At 42.2% G+C, this 16,429-nt stretch overlaps 2 protein-coding genes across 3 annotated transcripts in view; one reads left to right on the top strand and one right to left on the bottom strand.

Moving 5' to 3' along the window:
- LOC135983199 (uncharacterized) overlaps positions 1–16,429 on the top strand; it is a 372,285-nt gene that overhangs the window by 142,872 nt on the left and 212,984 nt on the right. The gene's annotated exons all lie outside the window — the stretch shown is intronic.
- Positions 179–16,429, bottom strand: part of LOC101950650 (cytoplasmic dynein 1 heavy chain 1-like) — an 82,998-nt gene continuing 66,747 nt past the window's right edge. For both annotated transcript variants that reach the window (XM_065593601.1, XM_065593600.1), the window contains exons 64-78: positions 15,832–15,907; positions 14,058–14,218; positions 13,493–13,604; positions 12,955–13,015; positions 11,953–12,076; positions 11,305–11,418; positions 10,765–10,935; positions 9,084–9,301; positions 8,788–8,891; positions 8,128–8,339; positions 7,087–7,240; positions 5,754–5,896; positions 1,815–1,983; positions 1,103–1,230; positions 179–563 (exon numbers count right to left, since the gene is read on the bottom strand). In XM_065593601.1, the coding sequence (XP_065449673.1) occupies positions 435–563; positions 1,103–1,230; positions 1,815–1,983; positions 5,754–5,896; positions 7,087–7,240; positions 8,128–8,339; positions 8,788–8,891; positions 9,084–9,301; positions 10,765–10,935; positions 11,305–11,418; positions 11,953–12,076; positions 12,955–13,015; positions 13,493–13,604; positions 14,058–14,218; positions 15,832–15,907 (2,076 nt within the window). In that variant the 3' untranslated portion in view covers positions 179–434. The remainder of the gene's footprint in view (positions 564–1,102; positions 1,231–1,814; positions 1,984–5,753; positions 5,897–7,086; positions 7,241–8,127; positions 8,340–8,787; positions 8,892–9,083; positions 9,302–10,764; positions 10,936–11,304; positions 11,419–11,952; positions 12,077–12,954; positions 13,016–13,492; positions 13,605–14,057; positions 14,219–15,831; positions 15,908–16,429) is intronic.

Genomic DNA, 16,429 nt, shown 5'->3' with positions numbered 1-16,429 from the left:
GCCACAAATGGTAAAACTGGTTTCTTAGTACGTTAGCACCATTCATTATTGAAAACCTGGGTAATGTTTCACCATCATTCTCCATTCCTTGAAAATTTAAAAGCATTAATGGAAGTAATTCTCTAGAGCAAGTCATGGCAAGAACAATGCTTTGAGAAATGAAATAAAGAACCACAAATCATACTATAGAATTTATTTAATGTAGTAAAAACCACCAAACATTACCACATGTAACTAGAGCCATCTAAAAACCACATCCAATTCTTCCTCAAATCATCAGTATCACCTTTCAAGTACACCAGCCTCTATCAAGTCAACTTTACACCAATCCTTCTGACAACTTAACCATCCCTTGGAAGTTAAAACTAACACGGTAGACTAGATTAAAGACACTGAATTTTACTACTATTTTCCGGTTAGAAAGCGTTATTTTGTTACTCTGTGCAGAGGACTGCAACACCACGTTCATAGAAACTGCGAGGATCTTCCTTGGTGGCTATTTCAAAGTCAACAGTGAAGATCAGATCAGCACGGGTGAAGTTCAGATAAACTGGTAATGTAACCTGGAAAAGAAGTTAGGCATTTATTAAAATGTGGATAAGACAGCTGAATGCAAGCTAAAAGTCAAAGGGAAGACAGCAAAGGTCCCCACCACTGGAAATTATGAATAGAGACATTCCAAATTGGACTCTGCCCATCCTCCCCCAACCAAGATCAACTGTACTCGTAAGGAGGAACTCCCAACCTGCCAGGCTAAAGTGTACTTTTTCTAATACTTTTCTAAGGTGTTGTTCAGACTTCTAAGGACCCAATGCTACCCGAGTTTAAATTTCTTGATACCCCCAGCTAGCCACAAAGAAAGAGAGTGGGATCAATGCTGGATCTGTTTGCAAGGAATTGTAACCTAGGAATTGTAACCTCCAGGCTGAAAACTCACATTGGAAAGGAACATCTGTGGTACTGCAAAATGTAAGACTAATGAAATGGAAGCAGGTATTTTCTCATTTTTATTCTAGGGCACCAGAAAGTAGAATTTAAAGCTGATGAGCCACTACTGAAAGGAGACACAGAATGACAAAACATTTATCTCCACATTACTTACCACATTAGCCTCTTTTTCTGCATTTGTCTGCTTGATCCAGCGAAGCTGTGTTATGGGCAATATCGTTGATATAGCATTTGAAAGGGACAGTTTATTGTTACTGCATGTAGCTCCCTGAAGCTTCAAACCTAAGAGTTAAGAAGTATGAACATTTGAGGTCTTTCCTGAAAGGGAAGCGTATGCACATTTAAAGGAAGTTTCCTTTTCCACTCCATTTTCAAGTCCAGAGGTAGATTCACCCATCTAAAGTGTGGTCATTGATATTTAGACCTACTGTTAAAATGGGAGACCTAATTTATACAGATGAAAAAGTACTCCAGAAAAGGCAACAGTGAAGGCTATTAGAGGAATAAAAAAAAGCCACCAGAGCGCTACTTCTAACATAGACTAATGTTAGTTATTTGCATTTATCCATATTGCACTACTACTGACAATGTTCATTCATAAGGATTCTCAACCACTGTGCACTAGCATAGCAAAGTTTTCCATTAACATGTTTTTAAATAATGCAGAATCCCCCATAGAAATTAACTTCCAATGCTACTTCTAGTGCAACTGCAATCAAACTTACACTGTGCTTGTTAACTCCCCTTGGTGTTATGTATTTGATATGGTCCATACCAGCATTTTTATAGAAGAAAAATTCCCAGTGTTACGGGCTAATACCACTTATTTCCTTCCCTTCCACCTTGTAAAAAGCACATCAGCTAACCTGTGACTCCAAAACTGCAAGCATCCAGGACTGCATTCTGAGTAGTTGTAACATTGACTTCTAGACAAAGTTCTTCCAGGGACCAGCTGTTTGCTTGAGCCACATATTGTCTTGTAGCAGTAATATAAGCCTCAGGTACGAATAAGCCACCCAGGCACACATGGATATTCTATGAAAAGAATTGTATGTTTTAGAAGTTTCTATAGTACTTACTGCAATGGCACTTAGCTACATTCAATCTCTCTTTAAACAAAGAGTTGCACTAAAATATGGACCATCTTGCAAACTATGTATGGCATGTTTCCTCAGATGAAGATTTATCCTCAAAGGGATGGTTTCCTACTAACATACACATGTAGAAACAATTTTATGAATCCTAAAGTATGTTTTATAGGAAAGAATTAGCAGTTTCAGAAGAGTTCAGTATTTGTACGCAATTGTATTGCACATATACAAGTAGAATTAGAAATACGAATTTTCAAGTGTGTCAACATTTCCCACATGGCTGTGCTATAAGGTATGGTCTTCTTTGAATACATGCAGCCTATTCCGTGCACGTGCCCAGCACACCAAAACCGGAGAACTTTGCCTAGCAGTACCCATAGAGGCTGTGCTCATGCCTTGGGACTCATCCCTTGGGTATTTAAAGGCAGCACCTCCCTGACTCTCCTCAGTTCCTTCTCACTGCCCATGGCTTGAATCGGAGTTCTGAGTGTTGTTCTTGCCTCATGTTTTAGTCTCAGTTTTCTGAGCGTTATTTCTTCTAGATCAGCGGTTCTCAAATTATGGGTTGTGACAGTCAGTAGTACAGTCATTGCCCTGACAATAGATCCGGTTGTCGATTTCAGTACCGCCCTTGACCTCAGTGTTGGCACCTCTTCTGGTACCGGGTAGGACTGTGTCTCACTCAATCCCACAAGTGCTAACTCCCCATTCCTCTTTGGTACCAACGCCGTTCCCGGGTTGGGGTGCTATCAGTACACTATGTTCCCTTTTGCTCTATCTTCCACTTCTTGGGTTTTTACCAATTGCACAATTGTGGTGACAGCATACCTCAGGAAGAGGGGATTTCATATCTTCCTGTATCTGGATGATTGGTACAGAGAGGCAACTCCAGAAAAGAAGTCCTCATGTTCAGTTCACACTATGCTTACTCGAGAGTCTAGGTCTCATCTTAACCAATGGGAAGTCGGCATTGATGCCAGCTCAAAGTACTGAGTTCATTGCGACCCTGCTAGACTGAGTTTGAGAGAATTTCTGCCGACTGACTGATTTCGCATTATTCACCACCTATGTCTGGAACTGCAGTCTCAACCCTCAACCACAGCCCAAGTATGCCGGAGGTTGCTAGACCATGTGGCTGCATACACACAGATAGTCCAATATGTCAGGTTATGCCTTTGTCCTCTTCAAATGTGGCTGACGTTGGTCTATCAGCTGAACCATCATCTGTTGGACAAACTGGTCTGACTTCCTCTGCCTATGGTGGACAACTGTTCAGGGAACGTATGCCAGGGTGTTGCCTTCGCCTGGTCCCCGTCGACCAGGACTACTGTAATTGATGCCTCCTTAATAGGCTGAGAGCACACCTGAGTGCACAGAAAGTTCTAGGCCTGTGGTCGGAACAGGAAGCTTCTCTGCAAATCAGTGTCCTGGAACTTTGTGCTTGTCAGACACATAAGGGACTCAGCATGCGCATCCTTAACAATAGCACCGTGATGTATTATAAAAACAACAAGGAGTCCAGTGGAACCTTAAAGACTAACAGATTTATTTGGGCATAAGCTTTTGCCCAAATAAATCTGTTAGTCTTTAAGGTTCCACCGGACTCCTTGTTGTTTTTGTGGATACAGACTAACATGGCTACCCCCCCGATATGTGACATGATGTATTAAGTGAACAGACGGGGATGCATACTCCAGTGTGCTGTGTCAAAAGGTAATCAGACTCTGGCAGTGTTGCAACACACCAATCACTGTGGCCTGTCAGTTACCTGGGATCCAGAATTGCCTGGCAGATCCCCTCAGCAGAAAATTTCTCCTTGAATTACAAGTGGTCTAAAAAGCCCAGTGTCCTGCGGTACCTCTTTGCAGTTTGGGAATTCTGACCTGTTCTTCAAGGCAGACAAGAAATGCCATCTATTTTGCTCTTGAGGGCGTGGGTCTCAGTCCAGGTCCCCAATTGATGCTTTTCACCTGATGCTGGGAATCAGAACTTCTGTATGCTTTTTCCTCCAATTCCAATCATCCTGGAGGTCACTCTGAAGCTGAAACTGGATCGTGCCAAGCTCTCCCTCATTGCTCCAATGTGGCAGAAACAATATCAATTCTCTGATGTCCTCAGGTTATTGGTTTGGCCTCCCATATCTCTTCCTTTCTCCCTTTTTGTGAGAAAGCTCCTTTCCCTGTGGCAACATCATCTGCTAGGAGCGTGTGTGAACTGCAAGCTCTGATGGCAGATCATCCTGAGAAACAATTTTCCAAAAAGGAAGTAACTCTGCAGTTGCACCATAAATTTTTATCTAAAGTGGTTTCTCAGTTTTACTTGAAACAAATTATATCTCTACTAGTGTTCTTCCCTGAGCCGAATTCAACCCCAGATGAGCAGCATCTTCACACGTTGGATGTCAGGTGATGTTTAGCCTTTTACAGATGGGAACATTTAGTTCTTTTCTTCATCTCACCTGTTTCATATGTGAACCCAATGAAGTGGCAAGCAGTCTCTTCACAGATGATCTCAAGGTGGAGAACTTCCTATATCCTGACAGCATACGAAGCAGCTCAGACTGCACCTCCTCAAAGGGCCTGGGCAACAGTGATGGCATTTCCAAGTGATGCTCCTATATTAGGAATTTGCAGGGCTGCCACTAGATCCTGTGTACATATGTTTAAAACCACTATGCCACTAACGCTAAATCCAAATCAGATGAAAACTTTGAGAAGGTAATCCTGCACCCCTTGTTTAAACATACTCTAAGCCTCACCTCCTGCAATTACTGCTTGAGAGTCACCTACATGAAATCCACGGCTGCATCTACTTGAAGAAGGAATTACAGTACAGGTAAGTAACTGTTTCTATTCTTCTGGATGTGATGCAGATGTGTATTCACCAGCCCCCCCTCTGCATCGGAGTCTGTACTGTTGACATGTGGTGCAAAGGAAATGAGGGAGGTTGGGGGGGGGGGCAGTGCGTGGGGTGCACCAACCTTATATAGCCACAGTAGAGGCTAGGATCACAGGGCATGAGAGCAACCCCTACTTGACTAGGAGTACATAAATTATTTGCTTTGGTGCTCTGGACGCGCACACACCTACAGGGAATACATGGTTGCATCACACTTTAAAGAACAGTAAGTAAGGCGATGTCTACACTACCGCGGTAAGTAAACCTATGCTACACAACTCCAGCTATATAAATAACGTAGCTGGAGTCAACATACCTTAGGTCGAGTTACCACAGGTCTACACCACGGGGGATCGACAGCAGAAACTCTACCGTCGACTTACCTTACTCTTCTTGTCGGGGTTAGAGTACAGGGGGTCGACTGGAGAGTGATCGGATGTCGATTTGGCGGGTCTTCATTAGACCCGCTAAATCGACCGCCAGTGGATCGATCTCCGAGTGTAGATCTCAGCTGTAGTGTAGATATAGGCTAGCTGTTTTTTCCCATTGTAGCAACTATGCTGTGTGCATGATCTGTAGCTAGATTTGGAAAATGGCAATTTTTAAACACAGGAAGTCATTCAGGAACACCATAATATACAAGCATGTTTGAAGGGGTGTCCAGGTAAGATTTCTGATAAGCTCCTTAGCTAAAGAGTTTCAATACTTTTTACACTAACAGTTAGATATAAGCAGTTACAGACTCATGTAACCCTGATTTCTCAGAATTGCAGAAAAGCCTTTAATGAGAACGGCAATAAAACACAAGATGGATACCTTTAGTTCTTTTGCTCCACCAGAAGCAGCTGCCTGGGAAATATTCTGCAGTTGTTTAATGCGTTCACTGAAGTCAGACACCCACTGAATAACAGTCATGCCAGCAGGTACAGTGTAATGAGACCAGCTACGAGGCAGAATACCTAGAGAAGACATATCCAAGATAAGAGCTCTGTATGGGTATGAGTTGGATTACACATGATTTCCAAATGCAATTTTACCCTTTCAGTGGCAGCCACTTCGCTATTACTGTGTTTTACAACAGTTTTTTTTATACCACCAAGCACAGTGGGGTTCTAACCTATCTGGGACCAGAGAGTAGAAGAGTAACATGAACTGAAAGACAGAGTTTCATGACATTATAGAAAGCTACTTAGTTTTCTAAAATGTGTTCTGCAGATCAATATTTAAACAGAAATTACTGTCTGAAGTACAACTTACTAATGAATGTCTTCCAGGATATGTTAGTAAGTTCAACTGCATATATATCAGGTTGCAAAATACGTCAAAGCTAATTTTAGAATTAAGCCTTTTGCAACATGGAAGACACCCACTTTAAGGAGTTACTGCACAGAGTACCACCACCTTTATCCTCAGGTCACAAGGCAAAGAATATTTTATTAATTCACTGTACAATAGTTCTGCTTAAATCAGTATCTCAACCACCAGCATATTCCACTATATTGGTACAACATGTCCCCTTCTCATCACACTGCCAAATATATGAGCAGAGAAAATAAAGCCAGGGTATCTTCTGGAGTTCCTCTGATAATTTTGTTACAAGTGAGTGCTTAAAACTTAAGGTTTTGATTGAAACTGGTTTACGGTCAATAATATCAGGCTCCAACTGTTTGTTTCAAACTCAGCAAAATCTTATTTTTTGATACGTCTCAGTTTTAGTGCTGCCAACTCTCAATTCCCTTCCAAGTCACACAGTATAGCGGTCTTACTTAAATCTCCAGCTCCTGGACAGTAACATGAAAGTTTTATCTTTCATTTAAATGGTTTCTAGCTCCCCCAGTTGCAGCACAAGGTTAAAAACCACAATCCAAGTGAACCCCAAAGGCAAAAACCTAGACTGACTTGAAAAAAAAAACACACCCCAATTTTTAAGCCAATTGCACTCTATTTGAATGCTTAGATTGGCAATACTGCAGTTCATATATGTCACAGGACCAACCTCACCATTTTGACTTTCAGAATTTTGTATTAGGCAAGAATAGTGCTGTCTCTTTTACCCGGTCAGTGCTGGAAATGAGAAAAGACATCAACTGATGCAACAGGATTACTTGGAAAGCATTCTAAAAAGAGAAGCTTGTTTGAAGTCTCATACCTTTCACCAATTCGTTTATAAGTGTACGCAAGTAGTTGGTCTGTTTCTTCTTGCCTTCGCAAACCTGAACCACATCTGCAAGATCCTGACGGACATCCTGAAGTAATTTGGCTCCCATTTTCACCTCTCTCTCAAAGAATCGGAACAACGGATCCTTGTTTAAGCAAGAAAAATGAGGAAACAACAAGATGAACGTCTTCTGGTGGGAAAACTAACTTAGCCTTGCAACACTGAAGGGCACTAGTTGGCTGCCCAAATCCCACATGCATTATCATCAACTGATGCAGTCATTTCCTCCATCCACCCCAAAGACGCAGCTGCCTCACAGATGGTAGTTTAAGGGAATCAAAGCAAGTACTTCATTCCCTACTGACGCCAACTGTAGGGGGGAACAACAGCATGCAAACTGCCTGCTGCAGTTTGGTCTGATTACTAAAAATTCCTGTTCCTTTCTGTATCTATGTCCAGAGCCCAAGTCTAACTTGATCTAAACAGAGAAGTTGAATATATAATCCGTCTGAATTATTCAACAACCTAGAAATTAAGAGAGATTATGGAGAGTCAACTGTAAAACAACCTGTCTCATATTAGCCCTCAGAGCTTTATGGCTCCCTTTCATTATTAGTCCCCACTCCCAATTAGCAGAAGCCTCAGTGTTAGCTACCACCCATCTTTCCAATGAGGACCGACCAGTGATACTACCTTTGAGCCCACATACACTCTTCAGTTCACTTGCGTGATCAGCATGTGGTGTGTATGATGTCGCACTTACAGCACCCTGGCTTAGGAAGCAAGAGACTATAAACAAACTCTTCTACATGATACCTTCCCAACCAAATGTAAGTGTTACTCTGTCATAATTTCTTAAACTGAATTATAGCAAAGAAAAGGAAACAATGTCTTGTTTCAAAGTCTGCTATACTATTTAGATCTAGAGAGACTATTTTCAAGCTGTAATCTGAGTAGGATACCTCACCCACATTTGCATAACCCTTACTCTTTTGCAGACCAAAATATGTATTTGGAAATCTTAATCATCACCTTAATATTTTCCTCTGTTCGTTTAAGATGATTTAGAGTTTGTGGGATAAGGTGGAACCAGTTGGAGGCTGTGGTGTGCAGTGTTCTCATCCAGGATGGACGCCCATCTGAAGTTGAATCTGTTCTTGCCTTCTTCCCAGTTTCTGCATAAACTAGATCATCCTCATCCTCTAGCATCTGCATTTTCAGCATTTTACTGATCATATCAATACCTGAACCAAAGAATAAAGTAAGCAGAGCCACACAAAAAAAAGTGTTGGGATATCAGGATAAGGAAAGGTTTAAAGATACATTAGTGGATTACATTTAAACACTTCTGTGATTGCCACTTATTTAAAAATAATTCTCACGTATACTATTAAACGTGAGTAACCTTCCTTAGAACTAGAAGTAAAAGTCAGTCTCACTTGTGTAGTATCTTCCTGTCTACCGATGAAATTCTAAGCAAGTTACTTTCAACTTTAAGAATTCATAGACATTTATTAGTTATTTTGTGGAGGCTGATATAGTTAATACACATTGAGATACTTGTAACTTTACTATTTAGTGTCACTCAAAAAGATACTTGTGTCTCATCTATTTTTTAATTTTTTTAAATGCTGAAGAGTTTGAAGTTTACATAACCTGTAAGCACACAAGAAAGTCAAATACAAGTTTTACCCTGTGTGGTGAGAAGAACTTTTTCTGCATTGTTTGGTAAACCAAGCCAGGATGGGGTTTGTGTGTCTGGCAGCAACTCAACCCATTGGACAAATTCTTCACGTCTGCAAGTGAAAGTTGTGGCAGTAAATTGAACTAAATTAATTATCCATAATCTCACGTATTTGAATAGGCAACCAGGAATACGTTGCCTGGCTAAATACCAATGGAAAAAGTACAATTTAGAGTCCAGCTTCTCAGAAGGAAAGCAAGCTACTAAGGTGAGACCAACTGATATTTGAGGTTGAAAAAAATACCTGATTCCATCTGGCATTTGTATATCCTTATGTCCATCAACCTTGCAAGCCAGTTTGAATTCACTATCAAAGCTCAAAGTGGTAAACAAACGCTCCAGGAAAGTGTTTAGCAGACGCTGATCAAATTCATTATCAATGCGACCTCCATAAATGGACTGTGCCATCAATGTCTTCAGAGCAGACCATGGGATCTTATCAGGTGAAATGTTTTGGCGGCCCTGACAGCAAAGACAATTTAATTAGAATGTGAAGATTCCCCATAAAAATAGGAAAATCGAGTTTGGACAGTTTAATGAAAGCCAAAATCAAACAAACAGTTTGATATTTAGTCAGGATGAGCTCTACCCTGACATTTGGTGGTGAGCCATGGAAAAGGACTTTAGGGGCTGATCTCGTTTGCATGGGCACACCCACGCTGCCTAACATGAAGGATTGCCTGCCCAAATGGTCACTTTGGCTACTGTGGGATCCCCTGTTTCTCCATTATTGGGGCAGGAAGAATAAAGTGTTGTTACCCTGATTATGTGAATCAAGGACAGTGGAACTGTTTTATGACAGAGGGACTCGTCATCAACTAAGCAGAACTCGCTAGACAAGGGACCTGGGTTCCAAAACCCAGTGAATTGAGAGAGGCTAGGGACAGGCATTTGTGTTTGGTGGTGTGGGCCCCCTTTGAGGGCCTGAAACACCAACTGCACCCCCCCCTCCACTGTGAAATATCAGAGCTAATTTTGATTCCATTAGGATGTCTAGTTATAGGCTGCTGAGCTGAATTCACTTTGGGCCAATGATGCACCAGCACTGAGGCTCCCCTATAAGCTGAAATCACTAAAGAGCTAAAATGACTAAGAGCTGAAATCACTGAGTGCTGTGTTAAGTAGTGGAGTGGAGTGGAGTGGCTGAAGATATATTGCTGAGTGGCTGGCAGAGCAGTTTGTGAGACAGTTGGAGTGGCTCACGGGACAGCTGGCGGAGCGGAGCAGTTCGCGGGATGGCTGGAGCTGCGTGGCTGGCGGAATGGCTCGCGGTGAAGGCTGCAGCAGAACCCCACGGAGAGGTGGGGCACTCGGCCTCGGACCACGTAAGGTGCCCCTTAATACCCCCACTCACCCATTTCCACCCAGGCTGGGAGGTAAAACTCTACAGATAAACTTTTGAACTCTGGGCTGCACTGACCAGGAACAGGAATTTTTGGGTTGCTGGACTTAAGACCCTGAGGGGAAAAGGACACTGCCAAACTTACTTGGGGATGAGTCTTTTGCTCATGGTTTGTGTTATGAGACCTTTTTGTGGTGTTTCTCCAACATAATGCCACATTGTTTCCTTCCTTTATTAAAAGGACTTTGCTACACTCAGACTCCGTGCTTGCGAGAGGGGAAGTATTGCCTCTTAGAGGCGCCCGGGGTGGGGGGGATGGTATGTAATTGTCCCAGGTCATTGGGCTGGGGCTTGAGCCCGTTTAGCATTGTGTTATTGAAACGGAACCCCTAGATACTGAACCCGGCCCTTGTTGCTGCCAACTCAGATGGGCAAAAGGGTTACACTTGCTACCAGCTAATCTCGTCAGTGTTTCAGATTAATCTGCCCTTCGTTGAACAGTAACCACAAGTAATCCAAATGTTACTTAGTATTAAAAAAAAAAAAAAAAAAAAAAGATTGACAGAGCAAAAAATTCAATTACCTTTGCTGCATCATCCAGCCATGTATCTATTATGTCACAGGCAGATCTCAGATCAGATTCACCAAATTCATATTTCTTGGACCAGCCCAGGGGAGCATATCGCAAACGTTCTTGAATGATGGCATGGAACCAGGCAAGGAGGAAATATAAACGAGCACGTTCGTTTGGAGACTAGGATGGGAAAAAGAAAATGCATTATTTCTCCACACTAAAACCAAAGTGATCAGAATTTATTAAAAAAGAAACCAGGCTGGCTACAGTGCTGGTGAATATCAAATGTTTAGTAGCACAGTATCTCCAGGTTTTAATGCATCAGATCACAAAAAGCTTAACAGATTGCTTCCTTACATGCCATTCATGTTTTAATCAGGGTAAAGTGAAAGCCTCTGAAAAGCTGGTTGCTTTACAGTAAACTAATGTTATGCCTTCTGATATTAATGTATGATAGACCAACTGAAAGCTATGAAGTTAAAAAGAAACTTTCATAAACAGTTTTCAGTTTCCGAGTTCCCCATAACTACACAGAAACCATCGCCTCACCTTGCATATTCTAGAAACAGGAATACTACTGAACGTCCTCAGCATGTTCGCCTTTACACCAGGTGGAGGTTCAAACACAAAGATCCGACCAGCACGCAGCAAATTCACCGGCACCTAGGATAGAAGAGCATCAACACAAGTTATACCCGAAGAATGCTCTTGTCTACGAGGAATGTGATATTTTGAACAAGTTTAACCTACACTAAGTTTTTTATTGCAACAGAGTATCCTCCCTCTTGCAATAAGATGCCAAAACTACGAGCAGTATGGACTTAATTCATGTTAAAGTATGATGCTCATGTTGTAAGTACTAATGGCCAATTCCCATCCTTTCCTTTTCTTAGTAGAAAGTAGGAAGATGTAGGCAGCCTTTTCTTCCCTACGTAAGCATGGAAACAGGATATTTACAAAGCACTTGACATTACTAGGAACGGGGTGAGCAATACCCTAGAAAGCATCAGGCAGGATTTTGGTGACATTTGTTCCTACTCCTGCAGATTCATTCCAAAATGCACCCTTTCCCCTGGCAAACTAAGGCCATCATGGGGAATGCTGCCCTGGTTGGTGGGATTCTTGTAACAGTGGACATTGGAACAGCACTACACACTACTTGCTGTGCCAGTCGAAGCCGAACTTGATTTCAGTTACCTTGGGATTTATCTCCATTGTAAGGAAAAGTCTGAAGCAAGCATGAGGTTGTAAAGAATGCAGCTTCTTCTCTAGCTGCATCAACCAACCAGGAGCCAGATGGACATTCTTTAGCATCACCCACCTACAAGAATATGGTAACAGAACAGTAACTAACTTATGTTATTCACAGTTCTACTTCTATAAAAAGAGGGACAAAACATACCTGCATAGGCGTGCACAGCACATTTCATTAGGGTGTGCACACATTGAGCCTTGCCCTAGCTCCGCCCCCATCCACTCCCTCCTACTTCCCACTCCCTGACTGCCCCCCTCAGAACCCGCAACCCCCCAGCTCCTTGTCCCTGACCACCCCCTCCAAAGACCCCCCCCATCCTAACAGTCCCCCCAGGACCCTCCTTGCTCCCTGTCCCTTGACTGCCCTGACCCCTAGCCACCCCCTGACAGACCCCGGGACTCCCATGCCCCATCCAACCCCCCCTACTCCCTGACTGCCCCCTCCAGAGACCCCCCACCCTTAACCACCCTCCCCGGGATCCCAACCCCTATCCAACTCACCCTGCTCCCTGTCCCCTGACTGCCCCACCCCTTATCCAACCCCCCCAGACCCGGACTCCTTACCATGAGGCTCCTAGCAGCATGTTTGGCTCCGCGCAGAGCCAGACACGCTGCCCCGCAGGAGCTGGCAGCCCCGCCCCTCAAAATGCTGCGCACGCGGCGGAATGGCTCCTGATGAGCAGGGAGCATGTCTGCCTCCCCGCAGAGCCAAACACTTCCCCACAGGAGCGCGCAGCCCTGGCCCCCAGAGCACTGCGCGCGCAGCAGCATGGCTCCAGGGGAGGAGGGAAGGCGGGGGAGGTGCCAGCGACTTGCTGTGCTCAGCCAGGCGCTCCGGGCCAGGAGCGCGGACCCCATGGCTTGCCACGTCGGGAGAGTGGGCCATTTTCCCACCCCTGCATTAGGGTGTGCCTGGGCACACCCCGTGCGCATGCCTATGCATACCTGCCAGATTTCACTGCTGTGTTTATTGCCTTATCGGCTTGATTAAATCCTTCAGCAGAGCCTACAAGCAGAAGGTTATGGTTAGCACTAGAAACTTAATTGGCTTAAATTATATGTTTATATGAGGTGGTAAGAAATAAGACAAACATGATAATTATGCCTGCAACAATTTGCTTTTTTTAAATTAGTAAATGTTAATTTCACCATGCACACACACAAAAATGAAAAAGAAAATTTGAATCAACAATAAAGATTTACAGACAGCCAAACAAGAAAAATGCTGCTTGAAGACAGATTTAAGTATATTTACTTTGTATATTTTGACAAGTGATGTTGACAATTTGTGTTTATGGTGATAAAGCTTTAACTTTTTGAATCCCAATGTCTGTCATTAAATAAATTGTCTCCCCACCGTGATTTCCCTCAATTGAAAATTTTAAACCTTTAAGTGTTCTTAAACCAAACATCAGCATCTGTCAAAAATTATAAAAAAAATGAAAGTCAAGTTCTGCCGAACCTAACGATAATGTATTCTTACCTATAGCAATAGAGGTAATCTGTGTGTTTTGTTCAGTGGCAAGATCTTCAACATGGTCACTGGCATCATAGCCAGGTACAGAACACATCAGTACAGGAGTATTAGGTTTCACCTACAATCCAAGACATTTAAACAAAACATTCACAATTACCATAAGAATAAGCCATATTGATAATTATGCACCTCCCCCAAATCTGCGGGGGAAGATAAATTCCCTTCATCCCTTATGCTACTGTAATAAACTGTTCAGCATAGTTAGTAAATTGGGTTATACTGCAATAGTTTTAGCTAAAAAATTTCCCTGGAACTTAACCCTCTCATTTACATTAATTCTTATGGGGAAATTGGATTTGCTTAACATCGTTTCGCTTAAAGTCGCATTTTCCAGGAACATAACCACAACGTTAAGTGAGGAGTTACTGTACTCTTCTTTCAGTGCTGAAGCATATAACGGACACCCATTTCCTCAAACTGAGGTAGAGCAGTCTGATGTGCCACCACCACCAGAGATTTATGCCCTCAATACTATGTCATGTTTTAAAGTATTTTCATTCCTATAATTTACCTCAGTATCTACAATGTGTTTCAGATCTAATGGCTGCTCCATAATAGACATAAAGGATTTGCCAAGGTTTGCTGAAACAAAGGCATGTGCCATGGCCAGCAGACGATCTGGACGGAATGCCTGGATCAAGAGTAAACGATGAATGGCCTGCCCAATAGGTGCTAAAATGAGAAAAAAAAAAGTGTGTTTGTTCCTGAAGCTTAACAGATCATAACTCAACATTTTGATCTTTCCTTCCCAATCCTTGAACTGTGTTAATCAAATAATTGGAGAAGAAAGAAAAGACTTGGCAAAACAACTACAGCTTTTAAAGACTGAGATGCAAGTTGCTAAATGCAGGACTCTAGATTCAAATTCACATAATGGTAATTGACGTAAATCAATCTGACAATCAAAATTAACTCTGTCCCAAGAAGGTTATCTTAAACTGACCTAGGCATATCTATCAATGTGACTATTAGGCTTACACACAATACTCTTTTCAGGTTGCGAGCTCTTCAGTGTCTAGTACAAAAATACCCTAATTTGATTAGGGCCTTTGGATGCTTCCGCAATGAGTTCATATACATAATCTAAAGCCTATAAACGTGTTGCCATGAATTCTCTAGATATTTCAGCAAAGAAAAACGCTTTCCTGCAGCATCTGTAACTGAAGTGTGGCAATATAGTGTAATACATAAGACATGAAGAATGCTAGACTATTAAGGCAAATAATTAAACTGATATTTGTAATAGAAAATTTTTAGCTTGACAGTATCCCTTGTTAAGATTTTGTCCAGATCTACTGACTGTTTAGCTATCATTTGAAACCTATATGCTCCAGTGATAAAAGCACTACGGGAAATTAGTGTAGTTTATCTTATGCAAATTCTGATCCCATAGCCAAAGAGTTTTACAGCAGCTACTAAAAGTGAGCAACCTTTAGAAAAAAAGTTGGTTAGTAACAATTTATAGCAATTAGACAGCTGTGTCAAAGAAATACTCATTATAAATAGCCTATTTCAAACAAATTTTGCCTACAAGTGCTGTCCCATGTGATCTTACAGATGGGCAAGATTAAGCAAAAGAGTGGCAGTTTTCTTTTAATTTTTCTCCAATCCAGAGCTTTAGTTTCTTTCTAGCCACCTACAAATATCTACACTTAGCATGAACTGTTAATACAGAAGTGGGGGGGGGGGGGGAAGGGGAGGGCGCGCAGAGGTAGCAATAGTTCTACCAGGAGACCAGGCAAGGTCAGCAAAACTTGTAATAAGAGAGCCTTTTACAGAGGACTGTTACAGAGCACTGAGTTAGACCAGGCTGGCAATGACCAAAAGGCACAGATGCCCATTCAACGGTCTACGTACAATGAATTGTAGGGTAGTTTGTTCCTGTTGCAGGGCACCACACTGACTACACTGGAGCCAATTTTAACAGTGTTTTGAAGAGAATATTTGAATTTGCCTCTTTTACTTACATTTGCAAGGAAACTGCACTCATGTAAAAATTCTGATACCAAGTAACTGACACCTTTTTGTGGTCAGTCTGAGGGTGATATCAAGACAATGCCCCATCTTGGGGCAAAGACCCCATGGTAGGGTAGAGTCAGGGACAGGCTGCACAGTCATTACTCATGCTGCAATTGTTTTGTGGATTGAAGACTTCCATTTTCAATCCTATCAAACTTGCAGTTTTCATAAGTGCTAAATTCTAAGACTTCAATGAAGGTCTATTCTATTCAAGACTTAAATTGGTAGCAAGGCAATTGCCAGGGTAAAAGTGCAACTGAACTTACTTGCAGGTTTTTCTTCAGACCAAATGTATGGCACAGTCTGCTCTGGTGAACTGCTCTCCAACCAGATACAGAATTGCTGTATTGAAAGAAATATTAATTATGATGCATTGTACATGACACTTAGGATTCCATTCCAGCTGTAAGATCTTCAGAACAGGGACTTTCTATACACATATGGATACAGAGCCTACCATTATAAGGTCTTGATACTGACTGGGGGTTTTATTGCAGCAAAAACCCCAACCAAAACTAAAAACATACTGCATTTTACTGAAGATACTGGAAGTCCACTTAAGTAAAATAAAACCCAATGCTTGAAACTATATACTAGTTTCTACAGAGAAGGGGAGACTGTTCCTGGGGTTAGAGCACTAGCTAGGGAAAACCCAGGTTAGAATACCTGCTCAAAAAGTCTTCCTGTGTAAACTTGGCAAGCCACTTAGTCTGTGGCTCACTTCCCAATTGTAAAACGGGAACAGTACTTCCCTACCTCATAGGAGTGTTGTGAGGTTGGCTACATGGTGAGGCACTCATACTATAGCAATGGGGGGCCATGCAAGTACCCAACATAGGTCTAACCTAAATGTAGTGCAGTGAC

This window comes from Chrysemys picta, chromosome 4 (assembly GCF_011386835.1).
Source record: "Chrysemys picta bellii isolate R12L10 chromosome 4, ASM1138683v2, whole genome shotgun sequence".
Lineage (NCBI taxonomy): Eukaryota > Metazoa > Chordata > Testudines > Emydidae > Chrysemys > Chrysemys picta.
This window is presented reverse-complemented; position numbering and strand designations above follow the sequence as displayed.